This window comes from Gymnoscopelus microlampas (genome assembly GCF_963454915.1).
Source record: "Gymnoscopelus microlampas genome assembly, chromosome: 8".
NCBI classification, from domain to species: domain Eukaryota; kingdom Metazoa; phylum Chordata; class Actinopteri; order Myctophiformes; family Myctophidae; genus Gymnoscopelus; species Gymnoscopelus microlampas.
Genome location: NC_139945.1, coordinates 48,417,255 through 48,441,349, shown reverse-complemented (window position 1 = coordinate 48,441,349; position 24,095 = coordinate 48,417,255). Strand labels below are relative to the sequence as shown.

At 42.1% G+C, this 24,095-nt stretch overlaps 1 protein-coding gene across 12 annotated transcripts in view; it reads right to left on the bottom strand.

Annotated features, from left to right (window-relative positions):
- myo18ab (myosin XVIIIA b) overlaps positions 1-24,095 on the bottom strand; it is a 149,984-nt gene that overhangs the window by 23,019 nt on the left and 102,870 nt on the right. For all 12 annotated transcript variants that reach the window (XM_084065291.1, XM_084065298.1, XM_084065299.1 and 9 more), the window contains 7 exons: positions 23,091-23,245; positions 18,745-18,868; positions 17,993-18,193; positions 16,023-16,133; positions 13,835-13,939; positions 11,468-11,614; positions 10,058-10,171 (listed from right to left, as the gene is read on the bottom strand). In XM_084065291.1, coding sequence (XP_083921417.1) covers positions 10,058-10,171; positions 11,468-11,614; positions 13,835-13,939; positions 16,023-16,133; positions 17,993-18,193; positions 18,745-18,868; positions 23,091-23,245 — 957 coding nt within the window. The remainder of the gene's footprint in view (positions 1-10,057; positions 10,172-11,467; positions 11,615-13,834; positions 13,940-16,022; positions 16,134-17,992; positions 18,194-18,744; positions 18,869-23,090; positions 23,246-24,095) is intronic.

Here is a 24,095-nt window from a genome sequence, read left to right as displayed (position 1 = left end):
GTTGATCATGTGATCCCTGTACAGTAGTCGCCATGCTGCCGCAAAGCAGTAATCCTACAGCCACGTAGCGTAATAGGTCGTTTTACTGTGTGGACTTCTGCTATAAAAGACCTTATAACTAATGGACGGACACTAGTGACAAAGCTTTTTCACTAGTAGTCCATCCATTAGTCAGAAAGCTTCTGCTACGATAAGTTGTATGACTAATGGAGGGACCGCTGCTAGTGACAACGCTTCTCCTATGAGTACCTTTGCCATTCATAGAGCAACAAAAACACTAGTACTAGAAGGTACATTAAAACTTATTTCTCCATTACAAGTGCCCCTTGTGTACTGCTGGCCCAACCTAACTGTCCTTTACCCACCAAAAACATTGCAAATTAATGACAGGAAATTGCGATGATTGAAGAGATATTTGAATCAGCCATGTTTATTATGAAAGGAGAAATGTCAGAAGAAAAATATTATGTGAGATTATGTGAATAATCTGCGCAAAGAAAAATCCCCTGGTGTCTGGTGTCACCCCACCGCAACCTAACCACAAAATCCCTATACATCACTCTAAAAACTTAAATTCTAAATGCAGAATTCTCGATCTTTTAACAATAAGCCTGACTCCAATATCAAACCATAAAAATGACCTTTCTTCAATGGGATGAGAACACTTTCTGTGATTCTACTTTATTTGTCAGGACTTTTGGTGCAGATAAGGATTCTAGAAGGAGAGGGTTTGAATCTCTCCCTTCACGCACGCACACCTCACTGATCATAGGCCCAGTAGGGGCAATACAAGGTCCCAGGCAATAATCAAGCTCTTCAAATGGTGGCTAAATGTTAGCACTTAGCAGCAGGGGCCTCGTAGCAGTCTTCAGCTAAGAGGGAGGGACTGAGGAATAATCCTATTTCTGTAATGAATGGGATAATACAGGAGAGAGGGGGGGGGGGGAGAGGGGGGGAGAGAGAGAGAGAGAGAGAGAGAGAGAGAGAGAGAGAGAGAGAGGCGGTAGTGCAGGGCTATAGATTAATAAATTATGAATAATGTGGCTGTGAAAAAAGGCTAATGATTCCATTAGCACACAGCGCGTAGATGAGAGGAACCAGGGGAAGGCTCCACTGACACTATGGCATCCATCTTATTAAGCTACTGGAGCTACAGTCCAAACAGTCCTCCGGATGCATAATGGAGCACATCTGATGAAAACACAACTCACTGAAGTAGAGAGAGTTGGTTTCTTTCAAAACTAGGAGGTGTGTGTGTGTGTGTGTGTGTGTGTGTGTGTGTGTGTGTGTGTGTGTGTGTGTGTGTGTGTGTGTGTGTGTGTGTGTTTTTTATACTTTTTTATACTTTTAAAATGTGCAAAAATACCAATGTGTTGTGAGTTTGTGGATCTGCTATTTGGGCATTTTTTTGCCCAAATAGGCTTTTTGTGCCAATTTTGCCCGTAATGACATGCCAGATTGAAAGTGGTAAAATCATGCACAGTAACTAGTTGGGTCATTTATGGCACTTCCGTGACCGCGGAGAGCGAAGGTCCGTTTCTCAATGGATTTGTCATCTAGGAGGGTTATTAAACAAATTTAGCCGGGGTGTCTTTTTTAAAACGGCGGGGAAAATTTGTGGGAGACCAAAATCCAAAATGGCTGCCGTGAAAATGAACTTTTTAATGGTTTGACCTACAATGATGCACAATACATGGTTTCAGAGCTTATTTTGGTCAAGGAATACATATATGGTGTTTATATAATGATTTGACCTATTGTCGACCTTCAAATGCAAGATGGCTGCCAATTATGAGCTCCAAAAGGGAGTTTTTTCAAAATCGTCACAGAGCCTTCATATTAGGCTCAAATGAAAGCTCTGCTCATGATGAGTTGAATAATATACAGTATAAGTACACAGAAGTAATCTCTGAGGTCAATAAAGTCAATGTTTGTGTGTAAACAGCAGTTGCTGATTTGCGGTTTCCCATTAAATAGGGTAGGCTACTGAGAATATGGTGTCCAGTTCATCCCATCACATTTTCATAATGAACCAAAAATAAATGAGCTCTATAGCCTAACATAAAATAGTATTCTGTATGCAAAGCTAGAAAGGTTAGTTGCTTGAGGTGAATTTAAAGGTCAACTCATTTGTCACCCTTATTTTGTAGTATTGCTCCCAGTGTTTCCTGTCTGTCTTCCTTGCCTTGTCTAACCAGTCTTGTGATTTTGTCAGTGTTTCCACCTGTGTCCTCCTAGTCCCCCAGCCTATCCCAGTGTTGATTGTCAGTTGAGTTCACCTGTGTCCTGTTAATCCCTGTCTATTTAAGCCCTGTGATTGCATTGTGTTCTTATTGGTCTGTAGACCTTTGTCATGGTTTTTAGTCGTTGTTCTTTGCGCTCAAGAATCTTGGAAGTGATTTTGGATAAGAACCTCTCGCCAGAGCAGGATGCACAGCACGCCCTGTCTGTAGTGCTTGGTCTACCAACCCCTCCACTACTACCCCTGCTGTAACCAGAGTGTCTGCCATTCCAGAGCCCTTGAATCGCTTGTAGATGGCATAGATGTACTGTAGGACATCAGCTGGAGGTACGAGGATTGGGAGGATGTCCTTGAACATTTCTGGATTCTCTGCCTTGAGCTCAGTGAGCATCTTGTAGGTGGGCAGGTCACCAACAAGAAAGGAGAATGGAATATTCTTCTGCCACATGGCCTCCACATGTTCCACCATGATGTCATTCACCACTGACTGACTTGAAGGTTCATTGTATGTTGTGTGGTAATAAGGCTTGCTCTTGTTGGGTGGTGGATGACAGCAGGACTGGGCACCACTGTATCCTGGAACTCGCTGCTCTTCAGGTGGTGGTCTTGTACCATGATTGTCTACACGAGACAGTGCATGTATCACAGAGCGAGCACACTGCGGAGCTCTGCTATCAACCTGGGAGTAAATGTCCATGGCATGACAAGGAGTAAAGATCTGGTAGACACTCTGCACAAGAGCGGTGTCTGCATCAGCTTTGCAGACACACTGCTCCTCTATGACCATTGGGCTCTGATGGATGTGGAGGCATCAGCAACCTGCCCACACAAGATCGCAGACAGCAAGCCAGCTATCGTGATCATCGACAATGACGACTTCAAGATTGACACTATGACAGGTGACTCTACAGCAGTCCATCGAACAAATGTCATGTACATGCAGCCAGAGAGCTATGAAAAGAAACCAGGCAAAGAGACTGCTGAAACGCTCACCAAGAAGAAGGAAATCTCTGCACAGCTAAAGCAGAAGTGTGCGGAACTGACAAAGGTTTGCCAGTACAGATGCCCCCCCTGGTAGCAAGAGTGAGTCACCTGCTTGTCCCAGGGTAGATCCACCAGTGGATGGGTCAGCTCCGCAGCGTGCTCGCTCTGTAATACATGCACTGTCTCGTGTAGACAATCATGGCAGAAGACCACCACCTGAAGAGCAGCGAGTTCCAGGATACAGTGGTGCCCAGTCCTGCTGTCATCCACCACCCAACAAGAGCATGCCTAATTACCACACAACATACAATGAACCTCCAAGCAAGTCAGTGGTGAATGACATAATGGTGAAACATGTGGAGGCCATGCGGCAGAAGAATATTCCATTCTCCTTTCTTGTTGGTCACCTGCCCACCTACAAGACGTTCACTCAGCTCAAGGCGGAGAATCCATTAATGTTCAAGGACATCCTCCCAATCCTCGTAACTTTCCACCAGCTGATGTCCTACATCTATGCCATCTACAAGCGATTCAAGGGCTCTGGAATGGCAGACGCTCTAATGTCCAAGATTCTTGAGCACAAAGAACAACACCTAAAAACCTCACCTCGCATGACAACAGACCAACAAGACCACAGTGCAAACACAGGGCTTAAATATACAGGGATTAACAGGACACAGGTGAACTCAACTGACAATCAACACTGGGATAGGCTCGGGGACTAGGAGGACACAGGTGGAAACACTGACAAAATCACAAGACTGGTTAGACAAGGCAAGGAAGACAGACAGGAAACACTGGGAGCAATACTACAAAATAAGGGTGACAAATGAGTTGACCTTTAAATTCACCTCAAGCAACTAACCTTTCTAGCTTTGCATACAGAATACTATTTTATGTTAGGCTATAGAGCTCATTTATTTTTGGTTCATTATGAAAATGTGATGGGATGAACTGGACACCATATTCTCAGTAGCCTACCCTATTTAATGGGAAACCGCAAATCAGCAACTGCTGTTTACACACAAACATTGACTTTATTGACCTCAGAGATTACTTCTGTGTACTTATACTGTATATTATTCAACTCATCATGAGCAGAGCTTTCATTTGAGCCTAATATGAAGGCTCTGTGACGATTTTGAAAAAACTCCCTTTTGGAGCTCATAATTGGCAGCCATCTTGCATTTGAAGGTCGACAATAGGTCAAATCATTATATAAACACCATATATGTATTCCTTGACCAAAATAAGCTCTGAAACCATGTATTGTGCATCATTGTAGGTCAAACCATTAAAAAGTTCATTTTCACGGCAGCCATTTTGGATTTTGGTCTCCCACAAATTTTCCCCGCCGTTTTAAAAAAGACACCCCGGCTAAATTTGTTTAATAACCCTCCTAGATGACAAATCCATTGAGAAACGGACCTTCGCTCTCCGCGGTCACGGAAGTGCCATAAATGACCCAACTAAACAGTGGATGTTGCCATTTGGATTATTTTGGTGGGAAAACAAAAGAAAGGTGTTTTTATTAATACCATTGCTGGGAAAAGAAGAAGCCAGGTGTGCTGCTTCCTAGAACTAACAATACCCAGAGAGAATCTGGGGCAAATTCATTTACATATCACGCTTTCTTTTTTTTTTAAATCAACTTTGGCCTCACTGAATAGCAAGACAAGCAGCAAGAGCATGAAGCAGCTCCAGCTCTTTTCTCCGTCAATGAAGGTGCGAGGAAAATATCGTGATGGACAAAAATAAAGAAACATGCAGAGTCTGACTGTCACTGGAAACTTTCATGGAAAAACAGCCTGTCACTGCAATCTCAACCCAATTATATAGCGTAGCTGTTTGGTTTTCACTCTCCATCATTCTAAAACAGTCAGTATGATTACCAAAGCATGCTCTGAGTCACAATATATACAGAGTGTGTGTGTGTGTGTGTGTGTGTGTGTGTGTGTGTGTGTGTGTGTGTGTGTGTGTGTGTGTGTGTGTGTGTGTGTGTGTGTGTGTGTGTGTGTGTGTGTGTGTGTATATATATATATATATATATATATAACACCTCACAAAAAAGTTAAGAAACTTCGGTCAATTATTATTATTGCTTGCTGGCATGGGTCCTGCAACTTTGTTGAGTTTGTGTATGCTTGTATGCTCCAAGGAGCAACACATGGAAAGATAGCACGTTTGTCCCTTCAGGATAAGGCCTGTGCAATAGGGCAAGTGGAAGCTGATGTTTCGTTACACAGAGTGCAGCATTACTTGGTGTCAGCCTTGCCTTGGTATCATAACCCATTTCCAAACTTAGGACCCATGTTCAGGTGCCAGTCATACACCTGTGACTGGCACGTTGCTCAAAACAAGAGTGATTACCAACAGAAGCATATTGGGGGATTTTAGACGATTTTTGGGGGGCGCTACCCACACATTTAGTTGTGTTGCTCATTTTTTACCGATTGCACAAGTTAAACCTTGTTGAAAAGATAACTAACAATAAAAATGATATAAAATACAATACCAATTGGTGTTAATGAAGGGGAGACATAATCGACCGAAGTTACGTTTCTGAACATTTTGTGAGGAGTTTTTATATAAATACATACATACACACACACACACACACACACACACACACACACACACACACACACACACACACACACACACACACACACACACACACACATAATCAAAACAGTCCGTCAGCAATTTTCTCAAAATACCACAGATATAGAGGGGGTTGGGGTAGTGCATAGTGAAACCATCTGAGGGGAAAATGCTACAATATTTGCATGATTTTTTCCCATCTTGGATGACAGTGGGAGATTAGAAAGTACTGGGAATGCAGAAAATCCCACTGTCAATCTAAAAATCATTCTTATTGTCATCTCTTGAGCGTTGAACAAACGTGATGTGAGGATAATGCTCAAAGGCATAGAGTGAAACAAACGTCACTGACCCAGACAGTTCTACCATGCAAACACCCGTGATGTGTGTCTGATGTGGTAACTTTCTTTATCCTAACCACAATCTAACCTCAACTGATCAATTTGATTTTTCATGAAAATAAACGACTAGAAACATCCATGGGCAGCCGCTGAGGTGCAACTCCTCAGGAAAAGAAAAATTGAAATTCAGCTTGAATAAAACCCTCTGTGCTGTGGGTTCAATATAGGGGACTAGCTATTGATGGGTGGGATTTATGGCATAACGCCCCCATGCAGTGTGTACATTTCTTAGCCACTCGTAGAGTCTTAATAGTGACAAAATGTTTTATGTTATGTTTTTTGTTGGTCTGTTGTGATGTCTGTCATGCTGACTCTGAAGTATGAGCCTGTCACATGTATCATCAACCTGTCAAACAGAGGGAAATAATAACTGCATAATGTAACAGCTATATATAGAGAAGGGAGCTTTGCAAAGCAAGTTAGCTGTTTCCCATAAGCACCCATGAGCTGTTTATGCATCGGCCATTCATCTCAGGAATAACACTTGGAGAATAGTTGAATTTACATTTAGACTGAGTTTAAGTGTGTGCGTACATGCACATTGCGTGTGTGTGTGTGTGGGGGTGTGTGCACATTCGCGTTTGTGCACGGATATTCATGCACATGCAAGTCTCTTTTTATTGCTGGCAGCGCAGAAAGTAGAAGAAAAAATATCGAACAAAAGCAGGAAGGAAAACATGGAAGAGAAAAGGAGAGTAGCCTATACTGCAGAACTTGTCCTCTATCCATCTTCCCCCAAATACAGGCCCCTGATGGGCCCCGTACTGTGTGTGAACTCAATTATCTCTCCCCTCCCTCCACTGCAGAGATAACATTCACCTCACTCATGACAATATTTAAACCATAATAGATTTTAGGGAGATGTCTCTTGTTCAAATTAGAAAACAGATTTGAAAAATATGCCGTCGTGGGCGGAAGCCATTACCTGTTAGCCAATAATTACAAACTGTAATGTCCCCCAAACAAACAAAGAGAGAGAGAGAGAGAGAGAGAGAGAGAGAGAGAGAGAGAGAGAGAGAGAGAGAGAGAGAGAGAGAGAGAGAGAGAGAGAGAGAGAGAGAGAGAGAGAGAGAGAGAGAGAGAGAGAGAGAGAGAGAGAGAGGGAGAGAGACACACAGAAAATAACATATGGGGAAGAATGTGTAGAAAGGAATAGGGAGTTGATACATCAGAATTAAAGATTGGAAAAACGGTATTAGCGACAAAAGCGACACAGAAAAGAAAATCTGTGGAGGAATAGGTAAAGTTGTATTTACTGTACATGCTAAGTGATATTCACATAACTTCTATGAATATTCAGGTTATGGTGATAGTGCAATTACAGCAATGCTCCGGATTGACGTGTTTTACTCCAAGGTGTTTCTCGTCATTATGTCGTGCAGCAGGGTTCCCCAATTAGTTTTCCCCAAGGGCCAATTGCACAACCTGCGAACAGATTGGGGCTTGGGGGGCGGCGTTCCCGCTACTCCAGTGACAGTGCACATACTAGTGTTGTTGCTGCTCTTACCACTATTTATAATAATTATTATTGGTTGTCGTACTAATCATTTACGCCTGGGATTCTTAAATCCTGTGTTGAGGGTCACACAAGGAAAAGAATGCACTCTTGAAAGTTAAAACAAAATAAGTTGAGAACCAACCATTTACTTAAATATGAATGGTTGTTACAGTCTGCTTGAAAAGTATGCATCTGTGTATAACAGATGCCAGTGGTACATACTGAAATTCTGAAGTCCAGAATTAACAATTTACTTCAAAGAATTGGATGTTACAGTTTGTTTGAATCGTAATGCAGATTTATGACTGCAGCCAGTTGTACATACAAGCTCGATTTACACTTCGGCGTACAACAGGTCGCGTGTCGAAAATAGCAGATATACAAGCTCACAATTCGCTGCGTCCACGACACGTTGTGAGCTTGTAGATCTGCTATTGTCGTTTGGCGAAGTATACATTCGGCTACAACACGTGCAGTGCCTGTGTCGGGTTACGTGACGGTCCGCTGTCAATGAACAGAGATGAGACAAGACTGTCTTTCTGTTCCTGTGCACCTCCTCTGTCATTGACCAAAACTTGTTTACAATGAAGAATTGTAAAACATATCACTTCCATTGGATACTCTTTTTCAGGACTAAGCGAAGATCACAAGCTCACTTGGAGATTGAAGCAGCAGAATGGCAAAACACACCCATCCAACTTTCCTTTTTTTACAGACACTGCCTTTATTATAAGATGGACAAAAGAATAAATCATGCCGCTGCGGGATAATCACCCGCCCCGGCCGCCTTCCCCTCCCTCCTAACTAAAGGGACTCGCATTGCATGTGGGTAGCGAACTCACATCTACCAGTCGCAATACATTAAAATCTCAAATTGCTTATGCTTCCAAAGTAAGGCTTTTTTTTCAGACAAAGTCCTCAAAGATTCTACAATGGCCGTCACAGTCTCCCGACTTGACCCCATACAAAAAGGCAGTTGCAAAACGCAAACCCAAGAATATTAGTGAACTGCAGGCCATTGCACATAAAGAATGGGCTAAGATTCTGCCAGAAGCTGGTGTCTGGCTATGCATCACATTTGCAGCAGGTCATAACAGCAAAAGGGTGCTTCACTAAGTACTAAAGACAATTGTCACGAATAATTTCGAGACTGCAGTAGTCATTGAAAGTGGCATTTTGTGTTGAATTTGTAATATTAGTTGTGTAGAGCTATTTTAAAGTGTTCTTCTTTGATTTGTTTATTGCTGACAGTTTGGGGATTTTGCCAAAAGAAACTAACTTATAGTAATTGAATAATTTTGATTGCAACTGTAAATGTACATAGAAGAAAAAGAGTGTTAAATGCCAAAATAAATCAGAAGATTTGTTGTAAGCAACAAACAAACAAACACAGCCGTCTAAATTAAATGTTTTTTGGCAGCATTTGTTTTAGTTCAGATTAGGCATGACGGATGATCGGATACAACCTCATGTCCTCGCGACTTGTGTGGTCACTGGTCAGTGCACTAACTGGCACCACCAGAACCCTCCAATAAATGCTGTCTAAATTGGGTTTTGCATACTGTGATTGAGACTTTGGTAATATTGGAAATCCGATGTCAGTGTCTACATGGACAATCAATAACCAGAATATGAATACAACTATATTATTTGGGGACGAACAGCGTGTGCACATAAACGCACATAAAAAGGAGAGGAAAAACTCGGGAGGATGCAATGGACTGAAATCTGTGTTTTGTCAGAAGCAAAACAACACGGTCCATGTCACCCATGCGTTGGATGGAAGCAGAAACTCAGATAGCTGGGGAGAAGGGAGAGGCCAACGGAAGACATGGGAAATCATGTAGAAAACAAAGGGAAACACTGGGTGCAAATAAAAGATGTGTAATAGAATAACAGAGGAACAGCCATTCTAAATGGGAGAACAGGTGTGCCCCTTAACCCATTCTCCTTGGCTAAGGGCCAGGTTGGGCGTGGGACAGAGCTACTACCACTCTGCTTTGCACCACAGATGGTGCTGCAACAGGGAAAAAACAGGCTGCACAACAAATCCTGCATGATGACAAACAAGGATGATGTTATTATCTAACATTTAAAGTGCGCTCAGGTGGCACAGGGGTAAAGTTCCTGTCCACTACGGCAGAGACTAACGATACAGATTCACAGGATACGAGTGCGAACGCTTGTTCACGCTTGATCCGCTCAACGGTTCATGCCTGTGGGCGAGTCGCACGTGTGATTAGCAGCAAACCGTCAGAATTTACTGCTTTAAGTAGCGCATTTTAATTACAAAGTTTTGCTGTCGTGAAAGCCGAACATGGTACTTACCGCCTGTTTGGCTTTGGAGATGTCCTCCATCTGAACGTGGAGATCTTCAATCTCCACCTCCATGGACTTGCGGGCCTTGACTGCTACCGCACATGTGAACTCCGACTCCTCCAACTGAAAATACACAGAAAGGTGGAGGTCGGGATAGTTGAGGTGGAGAGAGGTAGAAAAAAGACATTTCAGCTCCTGCAACATTCAAATTCTTATTCATACAGTAAGTCTTATTAAAAACCACTAACCCTAACCCTATATAATGTATGCTACTTTGTTGACATGGTCCTCCAGGGGTCTGTACTTGGGCCCCTCCGTTTTTTTCCGAGATCTAGCAAGCCGTTTTAGCCGAGATCTGCTATTTTTGTAAATGCCTATTCTCACTGAATGTTTGATTATGACATGCCCATTATAGGGACCCTAGTGTCCACATGGTTAAAGCCATACACGACATACATATCGTTGCTGCCGGGAAGAAACCTTGTACATCAAAAACTGTTACTTTTCAGGAAATGGAAAAAATAACCCGTGTTCCAATGGATCCATTGCATTAGTCACAAGCTGAAAAATGGAGATACAAGGTTTATGCCCGACAGCGAGGATATAATCATGTGAATCAGTACTCCATTTAAAAGTCAAGCAGGGGAGGTCATCTAGGAACCATATCAAAATGTCACATCATGACATAAGATTGGTTGACTGTACTCTGTGTACTGCATGGCCTTGTGATAATTAACATCTGGAGCCATCCTTCACTCTACAGTACCACCTCCATTTTATCTATCCATCTATCATCTCCCTTATCAATCCATTCATCCATCCATCAATCTGTCCCCCTTCCTTAGTCCATCAACAGTACCATTTATCCATCTTCCTTATTGTATCAATCTATCTACCTTATTGTATCAATCTCTCTATCCATGCATCTATCTATCAATCTATATATGTTCTTCTGTCTAGTTAATTCTAATTAATCGATCTTGGTTATTTTATCTGTGTTGGTTATTCTGCCCCTCCCTCCCTCCATTCAGGCAGTGTGTTACTAGGTCTGTCATTATATTTTACTTGGCGATGAACTGCCATACAAATAATCACATTATTATGCTTTTAAGTGTTAATATGCTTAAAACTTAAAATGCCACTAATGCCAAAAATAGGCAACCTACAAGCTCACAACACATTGCAACTTGTATCGATTTGTGTAGAGTATAAGAGCGTACCAAATGCGCTCTTTACAGGTCTGTTTGATCAAGTACGGCTTAAGTGGTACTGAATTTTCTAGTGTATGACGGACGACAATTTCACGATAAATTCAAATCTCTGCGATACGATTACTGTGAGTGGTTTTCATTATCATCGATATTATCACGATAAACGATAATAACGATTACCACCCCATCCCTACCCAGTATGTATTACCTGGTTTTTGAGTTGTGCGATCTCTCTCTTGCTGGGTGCGTTGTTCTTCATGTGGTCCAACATGATCTGGGCGTCAGCCAGCAGGGCCTTGGTTCTCTTCAGGTCCTTCCTGAGCCGCTTCTCTGTCTCCACGTCCCTGTGACTCACCTGGTGGTAGGGCAGTGGTGGAAGGCATTGTTTACTGAAGTAAAAGTATCAATATCACAATGCAGAAATACTCTGTTACATGTAACAGTCTGGTATTAAAAGTTTACCTGATTAAAAGCACAAAAGTATTGGCATCAAAATGTACTTAAAGTACCAAAAGTAAAAGTACTCATTACGCGGAATGTCCCATTTCACAAGTTTTAATGTATAGAAATCCTTTGGAAATAGCATATCTATAAGCCCAGCTTGTAGAGGAGTATATATAGGGCTGAGTGATTAATGTACAGTATATTTTGTAATATTAAGTTTTCAAATAATTGTAGTGGAGTAAAAGTACCATATTTTCCTCTGAGATGTAGTGGAGTAGAAGTAAAAGTATTGAAAATTGGAAATACTATATAAAAATGAAGTTTGTACTTAAGTCCAAAGTAAAAGTACTTAGTTACTACTTTCCACCACTGTGGATAGGTACCGTTAGGAATTTGTTGATTTAATCAACAAATTTGTAAAATACCGCACATTAGTGATGCGCGGGTTGACCCGTAACCCGCGGGTCAACCCGCGGCGCGGGTGGGTCGAGTCAGAATTTCAGTGGCAATTATGCGGGCTGCGGGTGAGCGGGTCAGCCGCTCTCACACGCAAAAAATAAATACAAAATCACATGCTCTTGTTTTGTCTTTATTCCTAATAAGAATAAGAATAATAACAATAAAACAGTTTGAATACACTTGGGGATTATTTTCTAACCATGATTTTACAGAATAAAAAACAAAACCCGGGTCGCGGGGCGGGTTGAGGTGGGTTGGGTTCCGTGGCGGGGCGGGGCGGGTCATGAAAAAACCCGACCCGCGCATCACTACCACACATACATTCATCCTTCTAATGATATCACAATGGCTATTGGCCGTTAGAAAGATATAGACTGGTAGAGTTCTGAGAAGGAAAACTAAACAAAAACATCTTGGGACATTTTTGATTGGCACATTATTTTCAAGCCATTTCTATTCAGAGAGTACAGTGACAGGATAGAGGCTGGTAAAGAGGAGATGACACAGCACACAGGCCAGATTTGAACCTGTGACGTTGTGATTAGGTCAGTGCCTATGTGGTAGGCTACATGTACAGTATTAACGGATTGAACAAAGAGGATTGTCGCGTTTTTGCTCCTTAAGTGGTGGCGGTAGAGTTTTACCCATAACGGGACCTCTAGTAAACATCTAAAAATAACTCAACACAATGCTATGTTGTACAAGTAGGTGGGTAGGAGGTGTGACTAACATGTGACTCAACACTCTACATTCAACACGGAGCTTACATAAATCTCTCTCAGCACTGAGGGACACAGCACCCCACACATACAGTAACCAGACACCACGTGCGTCGATCTAGTGTGACTTAGCACGCAATACTTAGATATGTCTCTATTCAGAGGATCCTCATGTTCTTGCATGCATTTCTAACATATTTGGCACACTCCACCAAACACTCATCGTTGGCTGTGGCGGTTGTTTGTAAGCAACGCCCGTTTTTGGATAACAAGATATCCGTGGAGGAATTCAAGAACGCTTGGCCCAAAACACACTCGCCCCGGGTCAAATCCACTGCCCACCAGGTATTCCTAAACATAACCTCAGTAAACTAGGCCTAAACCTAACCTTATTCCTAAACGTAACCTCAGTAAGAGTATGCCTAACCCTAAACTTATTTTTAACCGTATCCTCAGTAAAACAAATACAAGAACCGCTGTTTTTTTGGGGGGCGAGTGTTCCGGTTACCCCGTGTAGCAGGGACTACATGTGAGATGGGTTGATAAGAGCAGCTTAAACGGCACTATAGGACTAAAGAGACGGGCATAATGAAAAGAGACAACCCACCACTGCAACTAATGACTATTTTAATACACTTTGCTGCCGATTAGGCTACTACTGATACAAAAAAGAAAAGATATATATACAATCTACAATAAGAAGTTTTAGTAATTTAAAACCAAGGACAGGTAAAGTAGCCAATGTAAATGTACACTGGGATCAATTTACATTACAGTTTGCAGATCTGTCTAATTTCGCAATTGATTCAATTTGATTAATCGTTGTACCCCAATTCCACCAACTCAAGTCTGCACTAGAAATGTTACAGCAAAGAAAAAAGACCACTGATCAGCGCCTACAAATGTCTTGATTAGATTTGCGTGATGGGTGTGTCTCTTCAGTGAGTGTTTACCTGGTCCTGGGCTGACAGGAGTTTGCCCTCAAGGTCCCTCCGTTCTCTCAAAACCTTCTGCTTCTCATCGTACTCCTCCTCCAGTTGAACCTCAATCTGCTTCAGCTGGACACAAAACACAGAAATACAAATAAATTCATCCATTTCATCTTCCCACTTGTATATACGATACATCACAAAGTAGTTCACACATTGGTGCTATTTTAGGGATGACTTTTGGTGCTTCCGGAAGATATTTGCAGTTTGATAAATGATCATTAGTGATGTGGATATGATGACTCAACAGCTACATAAGCAGCATTCATTATTCATTTCACTCAGACAGAACAGTCTAATAAGTTCTGAAAATGGCATTACTTTACTGAAATGCAGGCACGATATCTAGACTCATCTCAAGATGGATATTATATATCGATATATCGCCCAGCTGTATTTGAAACTCAATGCCAGTTTGTGTTAGAGAAATAGCCAAATAGTCTAATATGTTGAATATTTAGTTGAAGAAAGGGTGAAATTCACCTCCCTAGAGTGAAGTGTTTTACAGTTCTAAGCATGCATGATTATGAACTGATGGGAAATTGGGATCAGGGGGTCAGCCATAAAAAAAAGTAACTTCTATAAAACAATACAAGAGGTTTTTGCATGAATTTATATATACTGTGCATAATGAATCACTGTGCAAAAGTCATTAAATCACACAGTATACAGTCAGAGCTCCCAGCTTCACTAAATGGGGTAAAAAAGGGATAAATGTGTGTGGGCAGCTTGATTGGTTGAGGGCAGCAGTGGGGGTGGGCAGTACTGGGAGAGAAAAAGGAAATCAACAGCAGCAGTGCAAAACATGCTTAATTACAACAAAGTCAAAAGACCCCTCCCGACCGACCGACCGACCACCCACACACACACGTAAGCCCAAACAGAAAAAAGGTATTGATATCAGATGGTAATGAATTCACCAGTGATTCACCAACCCACTGTAATTAGGGCAGGTCTCGTCAAAAAACAACCGTTTTACTAGGCTAGGCGGGTGCACGTGTGAATGGAGTGAATAAATTGACTGAAATGCACGTAATCATGCTCGATTTATACTTGATTGAGCATGGTGTCGCACTCAGGAAATAGCAGATCTAAAAGCTTGTGATTATAGATCAGCTATTTTTGGTACATGACACCGGCGCACAACTAAGTATAAATCGGAAATTAGAAGTAAGTAGGCACATATGAGGGATTGACTTGGTTGTTAACCCATTCTACAAAATGTCTTTTTTACACAGATGCTTTCCCGGTTTTAATGGGTTAACCCATTTTGGGCGGGAACCCCTATTTGTAACTATACCTTTCAGGACGGGAACCCCTTTTGGGGTTCCTGTTGCCATCTACAGTATATAGCAACATACAATTTTTGAATAAATATTTGAAGTTTTTCAGAAAAATTAGGTCAGGATTTAGAAGGCGTTTTTAGAATCGGCCTCAGGTCTAAATGGGTTAAAACAACAGCATAAAACAGTAAACGATCAAAGCTTTTATGTTATTGGCACGGTTAAAACGCTTGTTTTACCATCCAATATCCAAGATGATCTAACAATCAAACACGTGTTAGTTTAACAGTGTGGTTGCTATGGTAACTTTTTAATGAGTTTAGCGAATGTCCACAAACTATTGGCTTCGATCCATTACATCAGCAATTGTCTGCCACTTGACTGCAGCCAGAAAATATAGCTTTCCTATGGTAGTAATGTTGTTGAGATAATGGATCTATCCAACATACATTATTTTTACCTAAAATCAAACTGAATTTTTATACTTTCCAACGTGAGTGAAATGTAAGCATTGTTAGCACAACCATCGCCTAGGTTTCCTCTCCCAGTTGTTGCCAGAAGAGAATGTCCCATTCAATTACTCCATAGATGTTTCATAAACATCAATGGGTAGTTCCTTCACTCTTAAAATAATATGTACACAGTCTTGTACCTTCGTCTTCATCACTGGTCGGCCTGATTTCAGGCTTAAACTTTTTATATAAGGATTTTCTGAAACATTTGGAGTTAAGATCTGATCTAACAACGTGTCGTGTTGCAAAGCGGTGTGAGCTTGTAGATCTGCTCTTTTCAGTCCATAGGATTTAAGTGGTTAAGCAAGTGTGTGTGCAAGTACAGTATGTGTATGTGTTTGTGTTGCACATGCCTACCTTTTTGCTGCAGGACTGCCTGATCTCCTCTACCTCGTCATCTTTGTTCTCGATATCCTTGGAGTGGTTCTGGCGTAAACGTTCCATCTCCATCTCCAAACGCAGCTTGGCCTGAAGGACACACACACAAACATAGTATTATACCAGGGCACTATGGCAGGTAATATAGGAACAACTTGAAAGATCAAACAAAGCCCTCCTCTCCATACTGCAGAGGCACTGAACAGGACAGTGTTAATCCCATTCAACTATACCGGAGTTCAATATATCACTGGTAATGCAAAGAACTTGCAGATTTTTTACCTGACTCCTATCGTTCTATTGTGAGGACGCTCACTGACGCTACCCAATGCGTTGTGTGTAGGCTATGTTAAATGCGTCAAACTTTACGTAGCACTGCCAAAGATCTGCACATCCTCACAATAGAACTATAGGATTCGGGTTAAAAATAGTCTTGCCCTTTAAATAAATTACATACACAGACATCTGTGGATTTTATTATGAGTTTAGGATATATCTTAACGGTCTAAAAGTATGTACAACTCAATGTCACCTTGTCATACAGTACAGTCACCCTGTGGCTTGACAACCAGTAAAGGTGACCACACTGTACAATATCGGCAAACTTGGTGTCACCCTAGATGAAATTTAATCTATGCGTCCTGATTGTTCAGTATGACAGGGTCAAGGATGACCGCCTATGAGCCGCCGTGGGCTACGACAAGAGTTCTGACAATGTCTAAAATGTTGGCTACACTGTGGCTGTTGCTGCTATAATCAATGTCAGACCAGGGACTGCTACAGTACAGTGCTTTTATCGGGGTACTTACTGCACCAATTTTACCGGTTTCATGTGTTAACTCATTGAGTGCCAAAAGACGTCAAAGAAGTCATGTGGCCTGACGCCCTGAGCGCCAAAAGGCGTCAAAGACGTCATAAAAAAAAAAAAAACTAAAAGTTTTTTTTTTGTTTTTGGAAAAACATGTTCAGAACCCAAGATATGATGATTTGAAGATTTGCTGCTCCATCCACTCCTTGTTTAACCTATAACTTAAAAAGGCTGTATCTCGCTTCCTAAGCACTTTTTTTTTTACAATGAATATGAATGGTGGCACTCAGAGCCAAAATTCAAAAATGAGCATGGCATTAAATGAGTTAAAGCACAAGAATTACAGTAATCACTATCTGCTAGTCTTTGTACAGACAGTTTCATAAATGGCTGGATATATTATTAGCTCCCTTTGGAGAATTCTGCAAAGTCAAGACTGGGTTCAGTACAAGTACACATTCCCTCTATCACTACTTGTCCAAGACATTTGGTAACAAATGATGAATTACAAGCAAAGCAATCTGTCAACAACAGATTTTGCATCAAACCTGAGCTGAACTGGGGGTGGAAGACTGTTCAAGACAGTCTATTTGTGTGAGAGAACAGAATATAGTTCAGAACCGCTATTGCTCAAGGATTAACAATGGCTTCATTGAGCTACTTGCACAGTTAGCCTTCACGCTGCTGTGTGTTCAACAAGCAATTCTCTATACGGACAGAATACAAGAAACATGCTTTACCGTCTATATCTCTGATTTATGCTTCTGAATAGCAACAAAACATGTTCCATTCTGAAGTCTCAGGGCATTGTATTGCATTACTTGAAATGAAGGTGTATTGTAAACAGTTCTTAAGACATACACACATCACAACCCCATGGGGTTTCCATTATTAATTTGAAGGCTCTTATGCACTATTGGGTAATACAGCAGAGAAGAGGAATAGGAATAAGAGAATGACATAGGAGTAGGATACGATTCTTGCACTGGATTAAACCCATGAAGATATGCATGCCAACTACTACAATCGAATCACACAGGAGTATTTTAACCTGACAGGAGCTGTGTGTGTGTGTGTGTGTGTGTGTGTGTGTGTGTGTGTGGTGGGGGGGGGGGGGGGGGGTTGCAGGGGTCAACCACACCTGCTCCAACATCTGGATGGTGCCAGCCTGTTCGTCCAGCTCCTCTTCCTGGTCTTTGACCTTGGCCTCAAGGTCGCGGAGCTGCTTCTTGACTTTGGCGAGTGACGCCTCGTCTTTGGACTCCTGGGAGTTGAGGTCCTGGAGCTCCGCGTCCATCGTCTCTAACTTGACGTTAACGGCGCACATCTCCAGGTCCTTGTCCTGCAGAAAGACCATGAGAGGAGAGGCTGTGAAAATATGTTCTGATGGAACACACACACTTTCTACTGTATATCAAATGACAGGAAATTGTGGAATTATTAACTGGGTGTAAATATGCAGGTACATGTATGAACACACGAAAATACTGTATATGCACAATTACTTACATATTCACACACAGAAACACACACACACACACACACACACACACACACACACACACACACACACACACACACACACACACACACACACACACACACACACACACACACACACACACACACACACACACACACACACACACACGTCCGTTGGGGGGGTAACATGGAGTGGTTCCTAACAATTAATACTCTGGATAAGCCGCTCTGGATAAGAGCATTTAAAATGTCTAAATGGTAATTGTAAAGCAGGGAAAGTGTCAGAATTATGTCAGATGAATAAAGATATGGTCGGCATACAAAACAGAACATAACATAACATAATAGAACAGAAGAATACAGAACAGAACAGGTCCGGTCAGAACAGAACAGAGTGTTTGGACTGTGTACCTCCAGCTGCTGCCGCAGACTGAACACCTCCCCAGTCAGCATGTCTTTTTCCCTGGACAACTTCTCCCTCAGGCTCCTCTCTCTCTGCACCTCCTCCTGGGACAAACTCTGCTCACTGTCAAACCTGGAGGCACACGCAAGCAAGTAGATCAATACACATATTCATACAATGCACATGCACACATACAGTATGTACACACAGTACACAGCATTGTAGCTACACAGCTACAAGCAATCAGGAGCTTTGTCTGTTCGCTATACTGTAGCAACAGAACAGTACCACCAGGACCCTGATAGAACAGAGCCCTGACACAGCACATCACCTGTGTGTGTCTGACAACTGCATGTGTAACTTCAAAGTGTGTGTGTGTGTGTGTGTGTGTGTGTGTGTGTGTGTGTGTGTGTGTGTGTGTGTGTGTGTGTGTGTGTGTGTGTGTGTGTGTGTGTGTGTGTGTGTGTGTGTGTGTGTGTGTGTGTGTATATTGAAATGTATTGATTTTTTTCTGGCACAGGATGCAATCCTCTACGCCAGACTCAACACAATATAAATATTTCTTTTCAAATTGCGACATTCACAATTCACAATGTACAACCCTTCAACCCACCCCACAACCCACATACAATCCCCCAATATACTGTACATACGGTACACGCATAATTTCATTTTTACATTAAAATGTTAAAATCTGTTGGTTAACCAGTCTATGAAGTTACAAGCCAGCCCTATAATTGTAGAGAAAGTCTTTTGATGACCAGAATTTGTCCAGTCTATTCTTTAAAGTATTGACTGAAGGAGCCTGGACCACTTCCTCTGGAAGTTTGTTCCATGCTCTTACAGCGCGAAGAGTAAAGAAATTCTTTCTCTTTTCAGAGTTACAGTTTAGTGGTAGCAATTTTAGGGAATTTCCTCTCAACTCGTGCCTATTGTCCCAGAAGATTCTAAAACCAGAAGATTTTCGTTATTTGTCTCTGTACCACTGTCAGACGGCGACCTATAGATTAAACCCACAATCATAGACTCTTTGTTGTTACATTTTATCTCCACAAAAATATTCTCTTGGAACTCTGTCAATAATGCAACTTCCTTGACTTCTAATGACCTATGAATATAAAGCAACAATCCTCTACCTACGTCATTGTCAATATTCTTGGAAAAAATATTATAACCTTCTACGTCATCCAAATTAACATATGGGGTGCCAAAACTGTATATAAACGGTTTTGCAAAAGGTGCAAAAAGTTACGCGGACTGCCATAACCGTATTAAAACGGTTTTGGTGTCTTTTTGTTTTTTTCAGTTTTTTCCACACGGGAGGGGCTAGAGCAGCTCTGGGAGTACCCATTGTGATCCTGAGAAGGATAGGCCAGATGGATCACCGGAAACAAAAACATGGCTGCCCATCCGCTTCCTGTCTATTTCCTTCTTTAAAACGCCTATACTGTATCTCCGAATCTGTTTCCGGTGGGGAAAACCGGTCATGCGCGATGCGCGATCCGTCCCCGTTGTAACTCGCGAGTGAAATGTTATCGTTCCAGGATATAGCCAGGGTCATCGCGCTACATGAATGGATGCTTTTTTACGTGGATTTGCTCGTCGTGGTGTATAGAGCTTTAAACAGCAAAGCGCAGTCAATGGGGAGAATGCTGGCACCCACGTTAAGTTGTTATGAAAAAATCACACCCTGTGTGAAGGAAGCGGTGCCTTTGGGGCGGGGCTTAACTCATTTCAGTTCGTCCCTATTGGTGGTCTGAGTCCACTTACCAAATTTTTACTTGGTAGCATGCTGCAAACTGGAATGGTGGCTGTTTAAAGCCCAGCCAATGGGCACACAGAGGGGGCGGGGCTTAAGTAATTACAGTTCGTCCCTATTGGTGGTTTTAGTCCATGTGCAAAATTTGTACTCCGTAGCATGATGGGAACTTGAGTTATGGCTGTTGAAAGGCCAACCAATGGGAAGACAGAGGGGGCGGGGCTTCAGCAATTCATGCTCGTCCCTATTGGTGGTCTAAGTCCACATACCAAATTTGGACTTGGTGGCATGCTGCAAACTGGAGTTATAGCTGTTTAAAATCCCGTGCTCATCCCGTGCTCATGCGGGCGGACGGACATAACATACGCTGGGGGTCCCTGGACAGAGGGGGCGGGGCTTCAGCAATTCATGCTCGTCCCTATTGGTGGTCTAAGTCCACATACTGAATTTGGACTTGGTGGCATGCTGGAAACTGGAGTTATAGCTGTTTAAAATCCCGTGCTCATCCCGTGCTCATACGCTGGGGGTCCCTGGACCCCTCTTTGATAACCAGTGGCACGTGTGGCCAATGAGAGGAGAGATGGCATAGGCAATCTCCAAGTCCGTGTGTGTGTGTGTGTGTGTGTGTGTGCGTGTGTTTGTATGTGTTGCTTCTTTGCCGTGCTCATCCCGTGCTCATCCGGACGGACGGACGGACATACGGACAAAGTCAAGCTTAGAGCGGTTGGCACCGCTAAAAATTCAGGCACCCAATGTGTTAAAATCCACTGGATTCATTGTGTGCTTCAAATGTTTTGGTTTAACTTCAGTAATACCAATAATATGAATAAGTGGGAGCACTTTCAAACGAGCAGTAAATTCGTGCATTTTGTTATGGAGTTGGTCCGCATTTGTATATAAACCCAATAAACCCCAAAAATCTCACTGTCTGCAGATTCGCTGTTGTGAGCACACACGTTTAAACTTGAAATCCTTTAGTTACACAATATACGCCTTATCCCCATGGCAACCAGAGGTCCTTTCTTACACAAATTAAAATTCACATGCACACACAGATCCTCAATATCTCTCACGCTAACTCTCACAAATATACACACATATCCTCAGGTTGTAGAAGCCCCCCCCCCAAATAATGGGTGACAGACACACGACTGCCGTTTATCTAGGACTTTGGGACTTTAGTAGGGCTTATCTAGTGTGCCCGCTACAGCAGCCCAGCAGAGACTAAACTACTAAACAGAAAAGCCTAGCAGCTTTCCCTGTCTGCAATAATAAGACTATTGATGAAGCCTAATGGGGCATGGAAATATGCTTGTGTTACTACTAGTGTTACAGCTAGCTGTATACTGTAGGCAATTAAACATTATATTGCAACTAGCAGAAGGTATTTGTTATTAATCTCAATTCAATGCCGTCTAGTGTTAATGATGGTTCCGAATATGAATACTAAGATACTGTACAGCCTGTGTGTTAAACAAAAAAACAACTGCATTTGCCTGCGCTCTGCATAAGCAGGTTCTAGTATTACTATAGCCAATGAACCTCTGACGAATAATACACAGAAAGAAAATAACACAAAGGAATCTTTGTCCCCAGATCAACTTTTTTTCTTTTTTAATTTCGGTTGTGTAGCCGTTGCATACTGCATGGCAGTTACAACCCTATGTGGTTACAATATTAACATCAAACAGGCTCTTTTCATCTATAAAGCCTGGCTGGTTGTTTGTGTGTGGGAGGGACATGGTTTAAGGCATGGGATATTGTAAGGCTGGTGTAAGTAGCAGCACCCCTGTGAATGTCCCAGCTGTTGGCCTCATTCGTTGGGCGATGTGAATCAAGCAGAGAGAGGCAGCAGGAGAGCTTTGCTGGAGAGCTAATAAGCAGAAGCTGGATGTTGCGAAGCTGTGGGGAGACCGAGGGAGGCCCGTGTTTCTGAACAACACGTCTGTGCACGTCTAAGTTCATCTGTAGTGTGTGTGTGTGTGTGTGTGTGTGTGTGTACAGTATGAAAGTGTACTTTATGCATGTTTTTTTTTTGTCACTTGACAATGTGGCTTCTTGTTACAGTAGAAGTGCATTTGATAAAAAGTGCACAGGAAACTTGTGAACGCATGTGTAGAAAGATGCATCCAGTATACAATATATACATATACACAACTCCTGCTTCCACAGACTGGGTGATGAAAGGTCTTGCATAACCCTAGCGTGCCTTTTCTAGTGGAAAATAGCCGATCAAAAACTCACGACGCATTGCCTATTTTCAGAGAAGAGATCTGGTGAAGAGAGAAAAAATGGGGGACCAAGTGTAGACCCTTGGGGGACTCCAATCAACTAGTATACTGTGGGGTTTAAGTGGTTAATGAGCTCTCTCCCGTTCAGAATGTACAGTGTTCAGTATTACGTTTCCACATTGTTGTATAGAGTTTAACTTATAGTGGTGTTCTTTATTCTGCTGATAGCTACTGAACTTAATGTGCCATTTGGTATAAAAACAAAACAAAACATTTTATCTTCTATTATGTGTGTGATGATAGTGTGTGTGTGTGTGTGTGTGTGTGTGTAACGACTTGTGTACATGGGTGTGTGTGTACTGACTTCCTCTGCTTCTTCTCTAGGTCATGGTTGCGGCTCTGCTGACCCTCCAGGTGGAGTTTGGTGTCCTGGAGTTCTGCCGTCAGCCGTTGACACTTCTTCTTCAGCTGCTGGGAGGTGCGCTGGGACTCCTCATTATCTGCCTGCAGGTCACTGATCTACAGGGTTGCACACGCACACACACACACACACACACACACACAGAAGAGAATCAGAGAACACACACACACACACACACACACACACACACACACACAGAGAAGAGAATCAGAGAGTTGAATACTTTCAATATGTCCCTGTCATGGAAAGCCATTGACTGTCCAAAAAAAAACGAGGGGGAAAAGCGTGTTATTCAATCCCCTGCCTGCAGCAATGTGTGGCAGGGTATTGTATTCGATGACATCTGTCTATCTGTGAGGCTGTGAATAAAGTAACTTGACAATGGATGCACATATGTTCATGAAACCTGGTGGGAATGATCCACAGGCTGATCCACAAGAGATGATTGATTTTTGGGTTCAAAAGCTCAAAAGATCAGAATCACAATCAGACGTCCAAATCGAGAACAAAGGGGCACATTTTGGGTGCAACCCATAGTCCATGAGCCCCAAAATTGAGCAATGATTATCGAAAGAGTGGGCAAAACCTTACCTATATTAAATTGTTCATAGGGTCAATACGAGTAAATAAATATATGATCATTTTTCCACAGGAGTAGCTTTTTCATGGTTATCGCACATTTTGTTATTTTCCGCATACATGACAGGTGAAAAAATGACAAAATTTAAAAAAGAGTTATCATAATGAAACTTCCTGAGTTGATTACTTACATGAAGACAATGATTTATCGTATTACAAGTTTTCTGAAATTGTATATTTAAATATGCAAATTAGGCATTTAGTCCTAATTTAATATAGGTATGGTTTTGCCCACTCTTTCGATAATGAAATCTTGTCTGGCTCATGGACTACCAAGGTGTGTTTTTGTATTTGGTTTAATAGAAACCC